We start from the raw sequence: 22,458 nt of genomic DNA on the forward strand, positions 1-22,458 counted from the left end.
AACATTTTTGTGTAAGATTTTATTAACTATCACCAAATTCATTTTGGGTATAACACGTACACAATAAAGATAGAAAAAATTTGCAGTAATTTACATCGATGGAATGGCACAGCGCCTTAACAGTGATGTCTGTGGGGAGACTTTCAATCTAAAGGGTGAAAAGCAAATCGTTGGAAATAAGGTAGATATTGCCAGTTTATTTGAAATGCATATGGTTATATTCTTTCTGTCCTTTTTCATTTTGTCGTGTGTTTTTTAGTATACAAGAGCCCTCGTTTATCAAAAAAATAACCCAATTGCCCTAAATAATATTGAAATGTGTTATTTTTGTACTGGAGTTGTGTAAAGATTTACTAGCATGTTCTCACTACTGGCAGGCAGCTATTTCAAAATATCTACATTATGCTACATGTTCATTAAGCAGAATTACACAAATTAAAAAGGCAAATGAACCAAAAATATTAATACGCCACGCTGACCACCCAGTCCATCTATTTCAAAATGGGCAGAAAAAGGTAGAGATGTAATTCTGCTGCGGTTGGACGGTTCTCCTAGAAGAAGCGAGTTGCATGTGGGATGCGTGCGGCTGATTTCCAATGTGCTCAGGCCTCCTGAAATGTTTGTGCAATGCAAAATTCGCCTGTACGTGTGCCTGCGCTGCCTCATTGAACGGTTGCATCCTTCACCGGAAACGATTACCAATCGGTGTTGCACGGAAGTCTGATTACAACCGCGGTTACAACCAGTTTAGTCAGGCGTGCGCTGGAAGAACTTTTTTTTTTCTGGGTGAAAACAGATTTCAAACTGTTGTGCAAACTCGAGAACTTTTGTGCAAAGTCGTACTTCAAAAATGCTTCTAGTCTTAGTTCTAAAAGAAAGCCAAGTAATCAGACGCGTTTCTCATGTTCACGCGTCAACGCAACGTTTGTTCATAGTTTAATATTAAAAAAAGGCCATTCACGTACGGTACTGTACAGGCGCCTTGTGCTGTGCCTCAGACGAACTGTGCGAGCGCTGTAAACCCTGCCATCTTCTGTCCATGTGCCGTTTTCGTGCTTTTTAAACTCCAAATCCGCGCTGTCCTTCCAGTGGTGGCGGCAAAACAACGTTAGTGTGGACAAAAAAAAAAAAAAGTTCTTTTTGCTTTCTGAATGGTTTTACGGAACAGTCCCGGATGAGCCAAGATGTTCTTCTGTTGTTAGGATGCAACCAAAGAGTAGATCATACTGCAAGGAGAGAACAGAATGCAATTATACCACAGTATACAATGCTGCCAGATATTAATTTACCTCAAAATTGCAAAACAACAAAGTGTGATTTAAATCACACAAAATGTGAAATGGACCTGCGACACATCTTGTGTGGTTAATTTAATAAATCTAAACAGCACCGCTGTAAACCAGTAATCTGGCCAAATCTGCAAAACAAAAAAAACTAATCACAGCATTTATCAGAAAGTGCTTCAGACCGGCAAATCAATTAAAAAGGCTGATCAACCCCCAATAGTCGGATTTTCCTGAAAGGAAATGGCTCTGAAGAAGACGTTTTGGGTTTTTTCTTCAATAGAACCATACAGTGTACGGATTACATGGAAAGTGGTTTATATCCACAGCAAATGATCAGTTCTTATTTAGTTTTTTCAAGTTGCACTTCCGTCTTGGATTATGTCTTATTGTCTTGTCCTACTTTTGACCTTCGGTGCACTTGTGTATGGCTGAACTGACTCTAAACGTTCCAAATTCCAAACTTGTCATTAACCGTGCAGCCCTCTGGTAGGCATGAGGACCCCCGATTCCACTCATTTATTTCACGTAGCTACATTCCCTTTTAAGATTCTATTACGACCCTGGACATGTCTTTAGTTTAGTCTATGATGGTTATTTTAGATTGCAAATATTATTTAGTCATGCAAACTTTATTAGATCTTTTTTTTCCATCAGAAACATCTTATTACAGCGAGCTAAAGATCATTAAGAAGTCATGAAAACAGTCTCCAAACTTCCCTGCCAAGAAGTGCGCCGGCTTTATGCGAAGCCCTTTAATGAGAGCTCAGCTGGGGACGCAGGACGCTGGCGGGTTATGAATATTCATCTTCTCCTTTTTTTTCCACTTCTTGACCAGCACATCAGCCGCTGCAGATGAGATACGGCGCCCGCGGACTCCAAACTTGCGTCCTAATTACTGCTCTTCCTTTCCGGTGTGCCATCTGATGCCAAGACCACTTTGTCCGAGGATTACTGCGCGGTTCTAAATGTGGACGCCCCCCCTCCTCGCCTGACGTCCGTGATGGACAGCTGGACAGCATCGCCTGAGAGGGCGGGGCCACAACAGTAATCTGGGACAGGGACGCGACATCGGTCATCCACACTCTCGTTGGAACAAACGTGATTGCTTCTGTAGACGTCCCAGGATCACGCCCGCCGCCAACTAGCCAGTTTACGTCAGTGAATGTGCCCTATGCGCCAAGTTATCTGTCTTCTTTTAGTCCCTTATGATGATGATGATGATGAAGACCGTGTTGAGATGGTTTTCATGTTCCGTCTGCAAAAATCTGGGTGTATCAGGGCGGCGTCCATGCCACTCCCATCAGGATCAAGATTTATCACGATAGGATGAAATTGATCATGTGACTTGCTGTGAAAGCCCCACCATTCAGGCCTTTCTCTTCAACTTGTCCCTGACTGTCCAGGTGGAAAATTACGGTCCGTTACAGACCAGGCGGCTTTTTGGACTGATTTCATCTGCACACGCCATGTCACCGCGATCAAACTGGGTTGTGGGGGATCTCCTGTGAAGATGAGGAATCTTGCCCTCGGCCCAGATGTCGATGAGCTCTCACCTCAGTGGCAATTCTTTCCCCGAAAAACATTTTCTGTGGAATGCCCCCTCTTGTCACAGAGCCACCGTCGTTGCGTGTTTCATTAAATGTAAATGGCTGTTAAGCTAATGAGGCGTGGCAGGAACCTGCCATTGTAATTGCACCGGGTGGGCTTCACTCGCCGATATCGAATTAGCCATTGGTGGTGGTGGGGGGTGGATGCTGTGGAAAAGCACTGCACAGGTAGCAGGTGCTGGAGGATAGGCGCCATTCGGGACTCTTTGTGGACGGACAATTAAGCAGGTCAGAGGTCATGCCGGAATAAAAAAATAAAAAATGTACATGAAGAACGTAGGAACGGGAAGCACATTGTGCCTGCAGACAAGACTGCACAGTACAACACACAAGCAGGTGCATGTCAGTAAACACACAACCAGCTGCGGCCAAATATACACACACACACACACACACACACACACACAGGACAGAGGTCAGAGGTCACCAGCAAGCTTCCTGCAGAGTGGGGATTAGAGTGCTGTGGGAATCTTGCAGAGCTGAAGGGTGAGTGGAGGTAGGGTGGGTGGGGTGCTGGAGAGAGAAAACAAAATCGAATACAAAAAAAAAAAAATCCCAAAAAAAAACTCACTACACCCAATGGAGCACGAAATTGCAGGTCAGGTCCAGTACACGCTAAAAAGAGTAATCATAATGAATAGTAAAAAAGGAGCACGTTGTTCATATTGGGAGAAAAAGAGAAGAAGAAGTGAACGTTCACATGAAGGTACATTACTGGTTTGGCCCCCTGTTGCCGAATGATATGCTTAATTTAGCATATATCCATGCTATGCTATAGGCTAATGGTAGCTTATACTATAGCAATCAGACATACTACTAATAAGCATACAGTCCTGTGAAGACATAAGATGCGTCCTTATGAAGACATGGACTCTGGTTAAGAATAGCAGTAGAGTACGAGCAGTGGACTGACACCCACCAGTACAGGTAATAGAAGAAGGAGAGGACAAAAAAGGACATCTTGCACCACGCCTCCTTCTGGCAGAACTTGAGCGTGTCCCCGTTCATGACGGACGCGGGGTCGTAGAGGAGCTCCTTGGTGTCGGTGGGGCTGTGGAAGTACCTGCCGAAGAGGGGAGAGGACACAGGGCGGGTAGTTCGTCTGGTTACGTCATGGCCTCGGGTGCCATGTTACCTCGGGAGTCCCTTTGGGGTTCTATCGCGTTTGTCAAAAATGTCTACTTTACTGTGCTGTTATTAAAATGAATAGAGATCCGTGGCCATGAGCTAGATTGTAAATACATCCTCAGAATTGTTCCCAATCCATACGATGCAATATCACCGTTTTGTTACGGTAGAGTACAGGCTATTTTAAAGGTCCCCTGTTCTTTTTTACTTTTATATCAGTCTTGTTGGTCCCCTAATTCTGTATCTAAAGACTCTTTCCAAAATTCAGCTTTGGTGCACTTTGATCCAGTCCCAAAACGAGATTTCCCAGGACGCGCCGTTTCACCGTCTGTAGCTTTAAATGCTAATGAGGAGGAGAGAGGCGGGACCAGGAGGAGAGCGGCCTATAGAAGTTGAGCGGGAAATAACGTCATCAACACCGTCCACCAACCACAATGTTTACCGCAGACAGGAAGTCGCGTCGACGTTCTTCCAGAAAAAATTAAATGAACCCGCCGGTTCTTCAGAGTCTCGCATCACTAAGCTAAAAAAATACATTTGTGCTCATTTTTACCTCCAATCACCGAGCGACGGCGATGCTTCATACGTTTGGAATGACGGTCGGTGGAGATCATGTTTTAGGGGCGGGGCGGGAAATTCTCTGGGGGGAAAAAGCATGAGAAACGGGAGGTAACCTTTCCCCCTTATGACGTCATAAGGGGACAAATTCCAGATCCGACCGTCTAGCCACTGCAGGACCATAGACAGGCTCGGGGAACTCGTATTAATGTTAAATCATCTCACAAAGTCACATTTTCATAACATGGGACCTTTAAAAATGATTACATTACACTATATTACGGTAATAATTCATGCGTTTATCAATGATGCTGTATCTGGAAGCGAGTTAGCTCAGAGAAATCAGGCTAAAACAAAAATCTCACGATAACAACAGAAAAAACAGACTTCCACAGGCCAAAGGTCGTGACTGTGAGGAAATCCAACATCCTTCCAGTGATCAGGTGCTGTGTCTAACCATGGCGGACGTGACGAAAACTCTTCGCTGGGTTGACTCATGATGCATTATAATGCACACGTAATGTACACCATGATGCTGGACTAAAACCTACGCTGCACTGTCCAGGAACTCCAAACATGTAAAGACGCTCCATACTAAACATTTACTGGACTTTTCCACAACAACTGTAGGACCTTTTTTTCTTTTCTTGGACAAATCATCACCAATCTTGAACTGAGGTTCACTCTGCCCTGGAAGGGGTTCCTCACTGTATCACTCCTTCCCAAGAATTCTGTATGTGATTATGGGCTATATAAGAAATAAATGTTGTTGTTGTTTTTACTTCCAGTGGAGGCTGAGCCCATCAAAAAGCCCACAACCCATCCTCACCACCTTCTATAGATGGACTATTAAGCACTCTGACCAGCTGCATCACTTTCTGGTTTGGGAACTGAACCGCATTGGACCACAAGAACCTACAGTGGATAGTGAGGACAGCTGAGAAGATCATAGGAGTCTCTCTTCAGTCAATAACGAACATTTTCCACACGCTGCACCAGGAAAGCCACCAGCATTGTGAAGGACTCTACACACCCCTCACATGCACTCTTCACCCTCCTACCATCCGTTAGGACTGTGCAACAGCTTCATCCCACAGGCCATCAGACACCTGAACTGAATCACACACACATACACACACACACACACACACACACACTACCTCTGTTATATTGAGTAATATTATATATAATTGCACTGTTCCACTTTGCACAGCAGTATTTGCACTATTTTTAGTGCACCTACATCATTCATTTCACTTGCACTGTCTGTGTCCCCTGTTTATACTGTAATACGGTCACTTTATGTCAGTCCGTAACATTGTTTAAATGTTACATGTAGCACCAGGTTCCGGAGAAACTTGGTTTCATTTCGCTATGTACCGTCTAACATGCATGTAGCTGAAATGACAATAGAATTAAATAAAGGATATAAAACCTAACTTGAACTTGAATTTGAAATATTTCCCAATATTGAAATATTTGGAAAATACAGGCTTCCATTCTAGAAGTTAGCAGAACATTTTTTGGTCAGCCAGGTCCCTGGCTGAGTCTGTGTGTCTTCTGGACTCCCAGGGTTGGCCAGGTGGTGGCTGCCGAGATTTCTTCCAGTTTGACAGGAAGCAGTTGGCCTCAGGCCACTTGGGCCCATCGCACCGGCACCAACAATGGGTGCCGTTGGTCAGGACCAAGTGAAGAACCCAAACCCAAACCTTCATTCCACTGCTAATAACTCTCACCAAAGAGGGTGATGTGTATAATGCAATTCAAATATAGCCCGTAATATAAAAATGTACTTTTATTACAGAAATATTTATACACAAGCTTCTATTTGACGATGTCCCTGCTTTCTCAACAGCATAAAGGCTGTTCATTATCGTCTTCTTTAAAATAATCAGGAACAGAATATTCTGAACCAAAATATTTTTTTTTCTTTGCAAACCATTTCCGACAGATAATAATGATTAAAAAGTGAGACAGTAATTGAGACCAAAGTTACTAGTGCCATTGGCTTCGATTAGTAATTCAACATTTTAGTAACAAGAAAAAAAGTAAAAAAAAAAAAAAACCATTGTGTCCATTTCTTCTATTTAATTCTAATAAAGAAGTAATAATAGAAAGAATTAACAAAAGAATATGGGAAGACGTGATGACTAAATAGCGACGTCTGGGAGGGAAGCGAGGGAATTAAAAAAAAACACACAAAAAAACACATTTCTGGTGGCAAAAGGTCACAAACTTGATGGCGCTACTTTGCTTTGCTGTTTAGTTGCTTCATGGCCGTGTGGTGACAGGGGCCCGGTGGACCGCCTGCTCCTTCCCGGGCGTCACCGCGCCGCCATTAACAGGAAGTGGCAGCTCAGTTGCACGAGGCGCCTGGAAACCTCTGATGCGGCGACGCCAGAAAGTAGCGCGGCGCGCTTTCAAACGAGACGCAGCGACGCGTTCCCCGCCGCCCACGCCGGAGCGGGGTTCCGACAGGTTCTAGCAGCATCTCCAGCGCGCCTCAGGCAGCTTTACTTATTATCACAGCCCACCAGCAGCCAGGTCTGTTTTGGGGTGCGTCTACGGTAGCTGTTCTGCATTCTCTTCACGCCTGCATTGTCCAGTCCAAAGAATTCGTTCACTGGGCATGCGGTTTATTAAGATTTCTGGAAATGTTCCAAATTAAGAGAAAATTGGACAGAAATAAATGCTTTGGGCCAAAAATATATATATATATATAATTCTGGCCTGATGTTTCAATCCTGACTGTGGCAACATTTGGCAATCTGAGCAGAATAAGCATTATTGCATGCAGAAGGTTTTAAATTTGAAATATTAATTTTGACAACATGCACATTCGAAACATCTTTTGTACACAAATTTGAGTGAATTGCATCAGTCCTCATGAAACGAACCAGAGGGTCACCACAGCCACCACCACCGTTACAACTACAGCTTCAGGGATCTTCAAGTGGACCAGTAGCATCATTATGGACACATAATCTAGACCATGACACTGACTACATCCTGGACTTCTCCAACCCTACAACTGTATCATCCCCAACCCTGCACTGACACCATTTGCAGGCTCACTCTACCCTGGAAGGGGGTCCCTCTCTGTATCACTCCTTCCCAACGTTTCTTCCTCTCTTTTTTCTCTCTCCTAGAGTTTTTTTGTGTGGAGTTTTTCCTTGTGTGCAGAAGGGTCAAGTGTGGGGGGTGTCAACTGTAGGGCCTGTCAAAGCCCATTGAGACATACAGGATGTGATTAAGGGCTATATAAGAAATAAATGTTGTTGTAGTTGTTGTCCTCCAGCGGCGTGTATGAGGAGGATGAGGATGGTGTTTACCTCCACGTGTTGTAGAACAGGAGGGGGATGTTCAGACCCACGGTGAGCCACTCCTGAGCGCAGAGGAACATGATGCAGAACAGGCCGTGGATGGAGTATTCCGGCAGAACCAGCTGCAACGGCACAAACATCCGCACGTTCACTAGAGCCAGCGTCAATCAACTTAAACCACGTCTATTCTGACATAATACATGAGAAGAGTTATCATTTAATAAGAATGAATGAGAAGAGAAACAAGCAAAGCAACTTCATTATCATATCATTATCATATCATTATCATATGATGCAGAATGGATAATGCATCGGCTTTGAAGGCAGTTTTTAGATTTTAGGAGATTAAACGGGATTCATTTTGCGACACAAATGGCCAAAGTGCCACTGAACGTGGATCTAAAAATATGAGTCACGTCACGCAATACAACAGGATTATAAAGTAAGCAGATATTCGGCCGGACTTGCAGAACCACACACGTCTGCTGGTGTTTTTTGGTAGAAGGTATAATGGCAGAACAGAAGATCTGTGGTCAGAAGGAACCTCTGCACGTGAAAGTGGCGTGAAACGCTGCAGCACAGCACACAGGGGACCCTCGTGAACCTGAAAGCCACCTCAGATGCGACCGGCCAGTATTAAAGCCAGATCCGACTCGGCTCCCTTCTGGTGGCTCGGTGGCAGATTGTTAATCGTCCGGTAATGAGGGAGTTTGGGTGGCGGAGGCGCTGCCACACTCGGCCACTTAATGAGGGGCTCCGCCGTCCCTGGGCTTATTATTCTCACTTCCACCGGCCCTCCGTCACCAGCTCCCCCCAATTAACACCACTTAACCGTAATTACACCCTCTCCAGGCCGGAGGAGACCCTCTCCGAGCAGAAAGAGGGTTTCGGGCCGGCGATGAAGCTCCACCGAGGCCCATCGGGAAAATTACCCAACGTGCACCGGGCCGACGTGGCCGGTCGGGACGCCTCCGCAGATCAAAAGAAGAAGTTCTGCTCGCCAATTACCGCCTTCCTCCTGCACAGCGGCGGCGATAATTACAGGCAAATAATTATACACATTATTCCCCCGGGTCGCCGCGCCACTGGAATCCCCTTCCCATTTAGTTATTTAAACTTCGTGTTTATTCAGAAAAGTTGCGATTCGGGTTCCGAAGGTTCGGATTAAAGAAAAAAAAAAAACCTGCGTAAAACAGCGTTCGATTCCCTGATGAAGCTGAATGTCATCTTGTTAAATAATTGAATGTATGTAATGTCTTCCGAGGTCGTCGTTAATTCACATTTAAATCAGTTGTATTTTTTGTATTATTCCATATAAGTGCACTGCATCTAGACACCAGGACCAGTTTTGGACGAGGCTTGGATAAGCTCAACATGCACTACATGACAGGCAATAATCGACAGAACACACAAACTGTTCTAGATTTCCTGCGGTACGGAGAATACATCACGTCAGATATGAAATGAACTCTCAGACGGACACGAGGTTACGTTTAAACTGAATGCGGGTTTACTGAAGAGTGTGTGAGGCTATTTTTATGGAGCAGGCGCATCAGCCCCTTAAAACATCATCAAAAATCCCTAATTCATCAATTTCTCAGATCATCAAATAATATTAAATATTAGTCAGAGGCAACACAAGCAAACCTATTTTTAAGTGAAAGATTTTATTATTACGGGAAATCAGAAAGGGAGCGAACACTTTTTCAAACCACTAGAGAGGATCCAGACCCCCACTCCTGGTCCGGGTAGTTCCAGCATGAATACCCGGGTGACGGAGTAATATAGACGCGGGGGCTGATGTCTGAGGTTCGAGGTGGGACAGGTGCGGCAGACCACACAGGGCGAGGGCCAAAGCGACTGGGCCGAGGGTCGAGAGGGGCGGGGCCACGACGCCACGCGCCCGCAGCCGAGATGCCGGATGATTACAGAGCTGCATGGATACAGCTATTTTTAAACCGCCACCCTTCAAAGCGAGATGCGTATCCCCCCCCCCCCCCCCTCTGTGGCAGCGAGCAGGCGGAGTTTTAATAACAGGGACGCGGAATCCTTCACACGGTTTCATCCGCAACAAGCCGTTCGCTACAGACGTAACAAGTGCAGATTCACAAGCGGGCCTTTATTTCGGCTGTTTCCTGAGACCCTCGCTGTTCACACCCATCTCCGTTTTTAATGGGCCGGTGCACGCCCAGGCTGGTTCTCATGCACGGTGTCCAACATGCCACGAAGGCCGAGGATCCCAGCAGCAGGAGAAACCAGCAGCGTCTGCCTGCTGACGAAGGGGACTGGGAAAGATGGACACGACAAGGACATTACAGGGTCAAGGCCAGACGCTGGCTCGCCCAACAGGAAGCGGTAGTGTTCAGGCGAGAGCGATGACCAGGATTTTATCACAGTATACGATACGATATCACGATTGTGATACTGTGCATATTGTGATTATTCTACAGTTCGCTGATAATGTAAAACCACAGCTGAAGATGCTCTGATTGGTTTGTCATGTTTTGCGATTTCACTCTGCCTGAATGGCCAAGCTGTACTTCAAAGTTGCCAGCTGTAGAGCGCCATCTACAGGAGTGGGGGTTGAAGTGACAACTCCTAGTGCTGCTGTTACACTACCCACCCAAACCCTTTTCGATGGTGTGAAATTATTTCTGAAAGGTGAACTTTAATGATGATTTTAAAAGGGGGAGGAGCCTGTAGGCGTGACTGACACCTCCTGTCCCGTCAGTTTCTTGATACGCCCAGGTGTAGGACAGCGTCTATTTCCTACCTTTCTCCTCCAATTCCCTCCGTTCTCTACACTCCTAAGGAGAGTTGTTTTCGGCGGCCTGTCTTAATTTCAGTTTTAGTCTAGTCTGTGTGTCAAGCGGTCATTTCAGTTTTTATTAGTTTTAGTTATGTCAAGACGTATTTTATTTTAGTCAAGTTTCAGTCGACTAAAATATTTTAGTCTAATTTTAGTCAGAATATCCACGAATATTTTAGTCTCATTTTAATAAATGAAGAGAGTATTTTACTCTCTTTTGTTAGTCATTAAGTTTATTTCGTCTATTTAGTGAAGTACCAAGTTGAACAGGATTATTACATTATTATTACCTTCTAGACTCAAGAAAACTCCATACATTCATTCCAGACATGGAAGATGCTGTAATCTGATCCATGTTTTTCCATGTTTTCTATTTCATTATAAAGAAAGTGCTTTCAAAGATTACTTTGCCATATTCTCCCAGTCATCTGCTGACCTCAAGCATCCTCAAATCTAATTAGTTCCACTATTGCGTATTGCGGAAGTGACATCATCTGTGCGACCAGATGGAAACAGAAATAATGTCTCATCTCATCTAGTATATTTTTTCATTTAGTCTTGTTTTTATTTGTCATTTCCATCTTGTTTTTATTTGGCATTTATCAGACGCCCTTATCCAGAGTGACTTACAGTCAGTAGTTACGGGGACAGTCCGCCTTGGAGACACTCAGGGTTAAGTGTCTTGCTCAGGGACACAATGGTAGTAAGTGAGATTTGAACCTGGGTGTTCTGGTTCATAGGCGAGTGTGTTACCCCACTAGGCTACTACCACCCTATACCCCTACTACCACCAATTCATCATGAATATGAAACAATATATTTCATAACATATTCACGAAGGTTGATTGAAGATATTTTGTCACAAATTTCGTTTACGAAAAAAACTCTTCTCTTAAACAACACAAGGTTGTACACAAACATGATCTCCAACATGCGGAATCTCAGCGTTGCGATGGGTGAACTAGTGGACCAGGAAAACCGAGCTCCTGAAGGCGTTCTTTAAATGCAACACTTCTAACAATACGTTGAGATGAAGACGTAAGCAGCTAATTTAGCCGTTTCGTGTCCAGTGCCGGGAGCAGGTCGGGTTGGGAGGACGTCAGATTTCTCCCACTAATGAGACACGGTTCTCGCGGCACGGAGCCGCGGGGTTCAGGCTGGCGAGCGTGCCACTAAAGAGTCCTGGCAGCAGGCCCCGCGCTCATTTGGGCTGAACAGCGGCTCCCCGAGCTCCCGGCGCCAGACGGAGAGATCCCCGGTGACAAGCGACTGTCAAATATCCCTGTCAGGAACAGAACGCCGGCGTTCCTGGCCCACACTGCAGGACACCCCCGATGGCGGCGGGGACACAGAATAGAGAGAATGTGGGCAGACAAAAGGACAAATGGCCCAGTTTTCACAACTGCATCAGATCACCAATGTTATATATACACACACACACACACAAACACATATATATATATATACACACAAACTCTGGATCTTATTAATAATTAACAGCCAATTAATCTGTTTTAATTAAACAGTAAACATGGCTCTACACCTTTGAACGATCTGCACTTTTTACTGCTATTAATTGTCTTTCATGCCATGTTCTGGACATGAATTCTGGTAGCTGAATTCCTACTGACATTCCGCGTGAGTTCCATACATATCCGCACCCGGCATGGGATCGTGCCGGAATTGTGAGGTGCGGTACTCCACGTCGTAGCTTGTCAGGTTGACAGAAGGAACGGCAGAATAAAAAAAAAAAAGGGTTATGAGTAACTGAAAATGAGGTAAAAATGTAATGATCTCAAGCCAAGAATTGTACATTAGTAATTAATATTGTGATATTGTAACCTGTTTCATTAGAGTTTGTGCCGCTATATCTCCGTGTTGTGTTGTATTTCTTGCAATGAGCTGCATTTGTGCCGAGAAATGCTCTCAAACTCCCGACTCCAGCGTTTGTTAAGCGCCTTGACTTTAATTAGACACGTAGGTGCTGCCAAAGGCCATTTTTTTCACAGCAGATGCGTCACGTTACAAAACCCGAACTGTCGAAAGCATCACAGTCGCGCATCTTTCCCACAAGGGATGGCGGCCCCCAAAGTGATCCGGCCGCATTTTTCCCGTTCATTATGCACAAGCCCCAGAGTGCGGGGACACGCGAGATCAAATCGCGGCTACAAAGCCACCGTGGAGCCGAGCCAAACAAGTTGGAATAAGCAATCGGCGTTCGGCGTGTACGGCTCGTCCCCGCTCGGCGCCGGCGAGGACACAAACCTTTGTACTGCAACATCAAAAAGCACCTTCCCGTTTGAAGAATAAACAGGCGCCCGCTGGAGGGGCCGCTGGGGGGTTTGCGCAGGGCCCTACAGCTGCTGGCCTCTGATTGGCCGGGAGGCAAATTCACTTTGACACGCTCGCTGGAAATAAATAAAAATGAAAGAAGTCTGGCACCCTGGTAATTAAATGCAGTAAAACGGGTTCTAATCCAACCCAGACGTTTCTACTTGAGGACTTTTACATAAAGGATTCATAGACCTTGTCCCTTAGCGCTGTCCCATCTAACATGGTGAGACAGGCTGCAATCTTCTATTAAATAAAAACCGAAACGTATAACCGCCAATAAAAGCCACACTTTTAAAACTATTTGCTCTGGCCTGGAAGTAAAGGAAGTGAAATCACTGTTTATACCATCAACAGAATATATGCATGACAAGATAGTGGAAAAGTTCATGGAAAAAGTTCCAAACATACGCTTGACAAGCAGCCCCATGATGCATCACAGTGATGTTGAATCCTCCTTTAAAATACCTTTCAAAAGTACGTGACAATTAATCTAATTAATGTAAATGTTATAATAAAAAACTCTATGTATCATAGAGTCAAGTCAAATGCAACGTCCAATGTGGGGTAGTGGTTGGTCTAGCAGGTAAGGTAACAGACCAGAATGTCCAAAATCAGAAGGTTGCTGGTTCGAATCCACTTTCCTTCACGAATCCTTTTCACCTTTACCCGTCACCCTTGGTACCCGGGGAGCAGCGTGTGGGGACGGGACCTCAGTGGCACCTTATGATTACGGGGCCGCTTCCTCACCCACTAGTAGGCACAGAGGACACATTTTAGGGGCAGTGGTGGCCTAGCGGTTAAGGAAGAGGCCCCCGTAATCGGAAGGTTCCCGGTTCAAATCCCAACTGCCAAGGTGCCACTGAGGTCCCCTTGATGAAGGTCCCGTCCCCACACGCTGCTCCCCGGGCGCCTGTCATGACTGCCCACTGCTCACCAAGGGTGTCGGTTAAATACAGAGGACACGTTTCGTTGTGTGCACTGTATACGGTGATTTATTACTCCAGAACCGGACGCCCCGTGTTGAGTTGACTGATGTGGCCCCCGTAGAGCCGGCTTGCCGGTACTTTATTTTTAACATTTTGATATTTTCTCAGACTAATCTCTCTGACGCCATGTGGGAATCAGGGGTTGTCATGGAGACTAAACTACCTTCCAAACCGGAGGTTCGGAGCCCGGTGGCCGGGGTCCACCGATCAAGCCCACTAACTGCCGGCTTCGGCACCCGGCACGTCTAGAACCGATCTGCAATGTCCTAACCTCCAGGTACAGTGTGCCACGGAGGGCGCCAGATGGTGACCCCCCCCGCCGGCTCTTCTGAGACCCTTCGCTTCGTCCCGTGAACCAGCTGCCGTACGAGAGCGAATGAAGGAGCGTCTCGCCGATCGGAATCGCTCGGTTGACTGCCCGTTGATGCGGATCCGGGATTAGGGCCCGGAGCCGCGCCTCGGCAGCCCGTGATTATTCCGCCCGGTGCAAAATTGTCAATTTCACGCACCTGAGACGGGCGCGACTCCGGGGACGGGCCCCCTCAGACACGCCGGCTCCCTGCGAGGGCCCGACCTTTCAAAACGGTGCCGAGGATGGTTGAATACGCGACAAAGAAGGAGCATCGCAGCGTTCAGCAGGAGCACAAGCTCTAATTGATTTTCATGCTTTTGCAGATTTAATAAGCGCAGAAGTCGGGGCCAGAAATGGACGGGCAGGGGACTCGGGGGAGAAGTGGCCCCAAAATGCGCCGGCGGGTGTGAGGAATCCTACGTAATACGAATGCTCTCTCTCTCTTTCTCTCGCTCTCTCTCTCTCTCTCTCGATGCGTTGTACAGAGGACGGAACAAAATGAAACGTCGGGCGCCGGGCCCTTCACACACTTCCCACGTCAGGGGCGCATAATATGCGGCCAGGAGTTCCACATCGACACAGCTGTTGTTTCACCGTTGAAAGAACCTTGTAGTCGTGTTGGTTGTGAAACGAAATAAAATTGTTATTATGATCATTTACATTTACTTTTACGGCATTTGCCAGACGCCCGTATCCAGAGCGACTTACAACGTGCATTCAAGTTACCACCGATGAAGAGATCAATTCCGGTTCACTAGGACCCCAACTATGAATACATGATCATCATTATTGTTTAATTTGAAGCGCGCCGTATTAGACGGTGAACACGACTCCTTTTGAGGAAATGCAGGAGCAGCATAAACGCAAAGTAAAATAAAGTGAAGTGATTGTCACATGTGATACACAGCAGCACAGCACACGGTGCACACAGTGAAATGTGTCCTCTGCATTTAATCCATCACCCTGAGTGAGCAGTGGGCAGCCATGACCGGCGCCCGGGGAGCAGTGTGTGGGGACGGTGCTTTGCTCAGTGGCACCTCAGTGGCACCTTGGCGGATCGGGATTCGAACCGGCAACCTTCTGATTACGGGGCTGCTTCCTTAACCGCTAGGCCACCACTGCCCAGCGAGACGTTTAATAAGAAGCGGGACACGGCTGCCACGAACAATGCTGCATCACTGAAAAAGAGGGGAAGTCGCGGATGAATGTGGGTCAAAACACAGAATCCAGCCGAGGAAGAACAGCAGGAACGAGCACGGGCTGGTCCAGTAAAGCGCGAAGCCCTCCAGGGACACCAGCGCCCTCTGCAGGTTGGGAGGTTTCCACGAATGAAAACACCACGACGTTTTGTTCTGTTACAGGGAGCGAAAATGCCCGGAATTTGTCACGTTAAACAGAACCGAGGTTCCCGCCATCGAGGCGAGCGCGGCTGCCGTCTCCGGGGGTCTCCGGTGACCCGCAGGCAAAGTGCTCACCGCGCACATAACAAACAGCGGGCCTTCACGCCCCCGAGGCGGGGAGTCGTCCTACAAACAAGCTCGGACGTGGACCGGCGGATCCGTGCTGATGCAGGCACGTTTGGTTCAGAGCGTCGCCCTCGGTTACCAAAGGACGTCTGATGTTGGACCGCGAGCCGCGTGTGGACGTCTCTGTGACGAGTACTAGAGCCGACGGCCGAAAGTGGTGCAGATGTTACGAAAACAGAGTTTGTGTCGTCTTTATTTACAGTCAAGATGCTGACACGGTTACAGCGTATCCGCTCTAGTGTACGGTGCCGCGGGATTTAACGCCGTGCGCCGTGCTCACAGTTCCGAATACGAGCTTTATTCCTCCTGAATAGGAGCCTTTTCTCCTGCCGAAGCAACCTGAGTGTTGCTGCTCCATCCGTTCTGTGCAGAAAGCAGCGTTCATCTGTACCAGGGGCCAGCGGTGGTGGCCTGGCGGTTAAGGAAGCGGCCCTGTAATCAGAAGGTTGCCGGTTCGAATCCCGACCCGCCGAGGTGCCACTGAGCAAAGCACCGTCCCCACACACTGCTCCCCGGGCGCCTGTCATGGCCGCCCACTGTCACCAAGGGTGATGGTTAAATACAGAGGACACATTTCACTGTGTGCACCGTGTGCTGTGCCGCTGTGTATCACTTCACTTTACGACTCTCCACGTGCAACTTACAACGTCTGGGTCGGAATCAAGGTGAACAGTTTACGCCGAATTTATACCACAAGACGCCCCTTAAGAAGAGTAAAGGCTGATATGAAACGATGAACGACTCACCTTTCTCAGAAGGCAACAGATCCTTTCAATGTTCCGCAGTCTTTCACGCTGTGGGAACAGGAAACATCTGTTAACATCTGTCAGTCATGAAGCGATGAGAAAATCGCTCCTCCAGACGCGGACCGGTGCGCAAAGATCCACCAGAAACAGAGCCGGGGAGGCGAGGGGATGGACATCTGGCATCGTCACTTCACCGTTGGAGGATCAGTGGAGTCGGGAACACCAAGTCGGACCCGTTCCGTCCCCGACCAGGCTCCCATTCTGCCGATTTTGTTCTGTATTATGCATCGCGTGGTTCTTACGATAAGAGAGCAGCGTGTACGTGTTGAATTATTTTTTTCACTTTTCACATTTTTGTGTTTGACGGCAACAGAGGATGAACTCTTATGCCCTCGAGTGGCTTATTTTTTTTTACCGTCGTGTCCAGTTACCTTTTGTCCCACCGAAACGACGCATTTCATAAACCGATTACTGTTGCTTAGCGACGTGTCAACAAAAGCGACATAAAAGTGCCGACTGGAGGGTGAATATGCAAATCGAGTTGGCATTGTGCGGCGCTCTGAGGGTGGCTCGACCAATCACGGCGCAGGAGGAGAACTCCCATCATCTGACGGATGCAGATGACCAGAGTCGCGGGTTCAAATCCCACTTGTGGAACCCTCAGCCCCCGAGTTGCTGTGGAGGGGCCGGAAACACCCGGCCGCACCCCACAAGGCCACAAAGGGGCGCGGGCGCGGCATATGGCGATTAGGCGCGAGCGCTTGTGGGATTTGAGGGGATTTGGCCACGTGCGAGGCCATTTTGAAATGGGCGCGGCCCCGGTCCGCGGACATGAATCCTGCATGAGTGGCGCGGGCCGCTCGGCGACGTGGGCGGTGGAGGGCGAGGGCCCCGAGCCGACGGGGGTCCGGACGCGCTTTTGTAAACGCCGCACTAATGAAGCCCGGGCATGCATTTTTCATTTCCTTTCTTCATAGAGGAAAAAATAAAAAGAATCGGCGTTTCATTATTCATAATGGTTCCCTTTAGCTCTAAATAATGTACTGTAATCTGAGGTACCGCGCAAAAATTAATTTGGGAGGAGACCTCGTGCTGAATATGCTTATGAGGGCCTTATGGCCGGAGGAGAGGAGGCCAGCCGCCCTACAAGGTGCTCTTATAATAGGCCTGATGTTCCCCGCGGGAGCTGTTCCGGCGGAAAGGAGTGAACTGGCCTAGATGCCACCCCGACATGACTGGAGGTCCCCGGGGGCGGTCCCAAGGACTGAGTGTCATGCAGATGTCCCTACAGCTCGAGTCCTCCGTCATTGTTATTATTGTTTTGTGCAGATTGTGGAATCCTCCGTGATCCAGACTGTTCCCGGTATTCCATGATATCATCTATCTATCTATCTATCTATCTATCTATCTATCTATCTATCTATCTATCTATCTATCTATCTATCTATCTATCTATCTATCTATCTATCTATCTATCTATCTATCTATCTATCTATCTATCTATCTACCTACCTACCTACCTACCTACCTACCTACCTACCTACCTACCTACCTACCTACCTACCTACCTATCTATCTATCTATCTATCTATACATCTATACATCTATCTATACATCTATCTATCTATACACTTTAACTTTTTAAATGCTCGACTTACAGTTGTGCATGAGGACAACAAAATATGTTCATCCATTAATTACGCAAAGAGGATTCGTTTACGATACATACAAGTTTTAGTCTTGTTTATTTATTTATGGAATTTTCTTGTTTATGGGTGAATCTAATGCAATGTTGAGGTTCATTATTGTCATTATTGTTATTAGTATTTTTTCCTCTGATTCAATAATCTGGTCAATATTGTGTGTGGATTTTTGACAGATAATCATTGGTTTAGACAGACGTCCCCGGACTGTCTTTTCCCCCAAGAATCGAAATGTAGCCAAACGTTGGATAAGTGAACTTTCCCACCATACGCACACACACACACACACTACACACACACACACACACTACACACACTCACTACACACACACACACTCACTACACACACACATACTACACACATACTACACACAAACATACTCACTACACACTACACACAAACACACTCACTAAACACACAAACACACACACACACACACACTACACACAAACACACTCACTACACACAAACACACACACACACACACTACACACAAACACACTCACTACACACAAACACACATACTACACACACACTACACACACTCACTACACACAAACACAAACATACTCACTACACACACACACACTACACACAAACACACTCACTACACACTACACACACTACACACACACACTACACACAAACACACTCACTACACACAAACACACATACTACACACACACTATACACACTCACACACACTACACACAAACACACTCACTACACACACACACAAACCCACTCACTACACACTACACACAAACCCACTCACTACACACTACACACAAACTACACACACTACACACACACACACTACAGACACACAAACACACTCTACATGCACACACACTGCACACACTTTTGTTTTCAGAATTTGAATGAGGCCATGCAAATGGGTTCCAGTGGCAGCCATGGAGACGCAGCGCTAATTAGCAGCCAATTAGGCCGAGTTCGCTTTGAAAAGTTAGTCAGCAGGAATTTGACAGGCGAGCGGCGCGGCGCGTGAGAGGAGATAAACAAGAGTAAACAGCCTAGCAAATATGGCAGCGCGTTACGAGACCTCCCTCTCGCCAGGGCCTTTACCACGACCGGTATGGACGGTTTACCTGAAATAAGAAATGCACAACCAGGGCACGCCACGGTGCTGTAGTTATACACGTATTTTCTAATTTCTCATTTAGAAATTTGGACCTGATGGTTCTGGATGCCTCAGCCGAGCATCAGCTGCACATCTCAGCTGAGAGCCGGCGGCGGGAGCAGAGGAAGAGGACGCCTGGAGCCTGTGAGCAGTCGGGGGCCCGAAGTCATAGATGTAGTCATAACGGGATGTGGCACTCGGCGTCACCTGAGCCGCGCACGGTTTGACCGACAGGACGATGGAGCGAGGCATGTGCGGAATTCAGACGTGGAGCGCTTTTACTCCCGGAATGTGATGGGGATCTGCCGGGAATCTGTTGTGTGGACTTGTGGGGACTTTAGGGTTGCCAGATACCTAATGTTTTCAGCCGGAAATCAAATCAATATATTATAAAACTGCCAGAGCTTTCTGATAAGTATTTAATTTCTTAACACTCCTAAGGTACAATACATATTGTCAACAAGAGAATTTTTTTAAAATATTAAACGCAAATGGTCCTTATCTGGCAACCCCCGTCTGCAGACGTGACAGACGTAAATGCAGCGACGACATGCGACGTGGCGACGCTCTAGAAACAGGATGCACCGTGGACCCCTCCCTGTCATGCCCCGGGCGCCCAGGTGGGCGAGGGCCACATGTGCCGCCCCGCCGAGGCCCCTCGGAGAGAGAGGAGCGCCCACCGCCGCTAATTAGCCTGACCGAGTGTGAAGGTGATCCGGGAGGAAACGATCGAACGTGGACCGGGTGCCAGGCACAGTGAGGCAGATGGCTGCTGGGTAATTTGACCTGGGCACCTGGGTCCTGCTGATGTTCAAAGGCACACGTATTCATACACACATACTGTACATGCAAATAACCGGACACACATGCTGGTTCTGACAGGACGCATGGTGACCAGAACTGGACCACAGGATGCGACACCAGGATGTTCTATGTGGGAGAACCTTGGTTCCATGTACCACCTACCTAAACAGCTGACCAAGTTCGCCCCTTTCAGCAGGATAATGCACCCTGACAGGCTGCCACAACGGTTCAGCAATGCTTAGAGGAACCAAACTACGGGTTCAAGGCATCAACCTGACCTCCAGCGTCTGTGGGATGTGCTGCAGAAACCATGGAGGTACAGGACCTACAGGATCCACTACTGACCTTCAGAGGTCTAGTGCAGTCCATGCCTAATGCCAGTTTTGGTGGACCTACACAATACCATGTGGGTGGTGATTCTGTTATGGCTCAATGGTGTACAGACAATAAACACACACACACACACACACACACACACACACACACGGGTGCAGAGGAGAGTGTGACGTGTACCACTCACCGCGTGGAGTGGATTGCCCTGATCGATCGGGACCTTGAAGTCCTCCTGCAGCTCATCAAAGGCCGTAATCTGTGGAAGAGGTGAGAATGAGGGCGGGGCTCGCAATCGGAACCGCAGTCTGGCTGGTGGGCGGGGCTCGCTTGTTTACATTTAGTCCCTTGTCCAGAGCGACCTGCGGCCAGTAGTTACCGAGCCAGAATCAGAAACCTTTACTGAGCGGTGACCGCGTGGAGGAACATACACAGCAAGGGGACATGGTGCTTTTCTGGTATATAGGCGGGGACACCACCACCCTCATGGTCTATGGAAGTAAACAGGTGAGTTTCGGGTGGTGGTAGCCCAGTGGGGTAACACACAGAAGACCCAGGTTCAAATCCCACTTACTACCATCGTGTCCCTGAGCAAGACACTTAACCCTGAGTGTCTCCAGGGGGGACTGTCCCTGTCACTACTGACTGTAAGTCGCTCTGGATACGGGCGTCTGGTAAATGCTGTAAATGTAAATTTAAGTGTGGGACGGTCAGTTTCCCACGAAGCACCGCGCTCGTACGTGATCGTCCCCGTGGGAGCCGTCCCGCAGCTGTAACGCGCGGCGTCCGGTCACATTTCTTATTTATGTTTATGTGCCATTAAAAGTGTCCGGCTGGCCGCCATTTGCCCGGGACCCTAATGGCTGGGCAGGGCCTGCAGGCGCAGGTTTTAACAACGCGGAACAATGAGAATGAAACGTTAAAAAGTGGCGGCTGAATAATTGAAGATTCGGCCTGTATTATTCATGAAGGCTTCGAGACCCTGGAGACGGGTTCATTTTCGTCAGGTCCACTCAACGCAAATCACAGAACAAAACAACACACACACAAAAAAAAGAGTAGAAGTAGAATTTAAAAAACGAAAAACCCCAGAATAATGGAGACTGACGAGTGGGGGCTGGTTGTAAGGCGCTCTGGATAAGGGTGTCTGCTCAACGCTGTAAATGTAAGTGGGGTTCGAACCCGGGTCTTCTGGTTCACAGGCGAGTGTGTTACCCTCTAGGCTACTAGCACCCGTGACATATAATTTAAAAGGGACTATATCTGTATTTACAGTCTGATAAAATGTACATGTAACACACAGGGTTACAGGGACAGTCCCCCCCTGGAGACACTCAGGGTTAAGTGTCCTGCTCAGGGACACGATGGTAGTAAGTGGGGTTTGAACCTGGGTCTTCTGGTTCACAGGCGAGTGTGTTACCCGCTAGGCCACCACCACCCTATTTAAATGGTCTGATATCCGGCTCGTCGACCTTCCCTCACGGACGGACGCCTCTGAACGTGGGCAACATCTCACAGACGTGGAGCGTTCAGCACTTAATGGCCGTTAATCAAGTTCATCAACCACTTTCCAGGTAATGGCAGTTTGGAAAATTACTGATGGCTGAATACTGAATAAATTGTGTCATGTAGTCCGAATACTTTTAGAATACATAGAGAATCCACTTGAAATGCACACACAATAAAAAACAACAAATGTCAAAGTATCAAAAGCCTAGAGAAAGCTGACATACATTTACATTTCCAGCATTCACCAGACGCCCTTAATCCAGAGCGCCTTACAACCAGTAGTTACACGGACAGTCCCCCCCTGGAGACACTCAG

The 22,458-nt window shown here is 47.4% G+C and overlaps 2 protein-coding genes across 6 annotated transcripts in view; one reads left to right on the plus strand and one right to left on the minus strand.

The window, feature by feature from the left end:
• Positions 1 to 22,458, minus strand: part of cnih3 (cornichon family AMPA receptor auxiliary protein 3) — a 23,701-nt gene continuing 1,243 nt past the window's right edge. Inside the window, exons 2-7 of one of the 5 annotated variants that reach the window (XR_003742344.1) lie at positions 20,825 to 20,893; positions 16,656 to 16,703; positions 7,912 to 8,024; positions 3,813 to 3,959; positions 3,465 to 3,726; positions 1 to 1,226 (exon numbers count right to left, since the gene is read on the minus strand). Coding sequence is in view for 3 of the 5 variants with exons in the window: in XM_028953236.1 (XP_028809069.1) it covers positions 1,199 to 1,226; positions 3,813 to 3,959; positions 7,912 to 8,024; positions 16,656 to 16,703; positions 20,825 to 20,893 (405 nt within the window). In the remaining 2 variants the exon portion in view is untranslated. The remainder of the gene's footprint in view (positions 1,227 to 3,464; positions 3,727 to 3,812; positions 3,960 to 7,911; positions 8,025 to 16,655; positions 16,704 to 20,824; positions 20,894 to 22,458) is intronic. The other 4 variants (XR_003742345.1, XM_028953238.1, XM_028953236.1 and 1 more) reach the window with 4 other exon arrangements.
• The window catches only part of spats1 (spermatogenesis associated serine rich 1), a 6,693-nt gene continuing 6,393 nt past the window's right edge, over positions 22,159 to 22,458 (plus strand). Inside the window, exon 1 of the mRNA XM_028953234.1 lies at positions 22,159 to 22,208. The gene's annotated coding sequence lies outside the window, so the exon portion shown is untranslated. The remainder of the gene's footprint in view (positions 22,209 to 22,458) is intronic.

This window comes from Denticeps clupeoides, chromosome 14, assembly GCF_900700375.1.
Source record: "Denticeps clupeoides chromosome 14, fDenClu1.1, whole genome shotgun sequence".
NCBI lineage: Eukaryota > Metazoa > Chordata > Actinopteri > Clupeiformes > Denticipitidae > Denticeps > Denticeps clupeoides.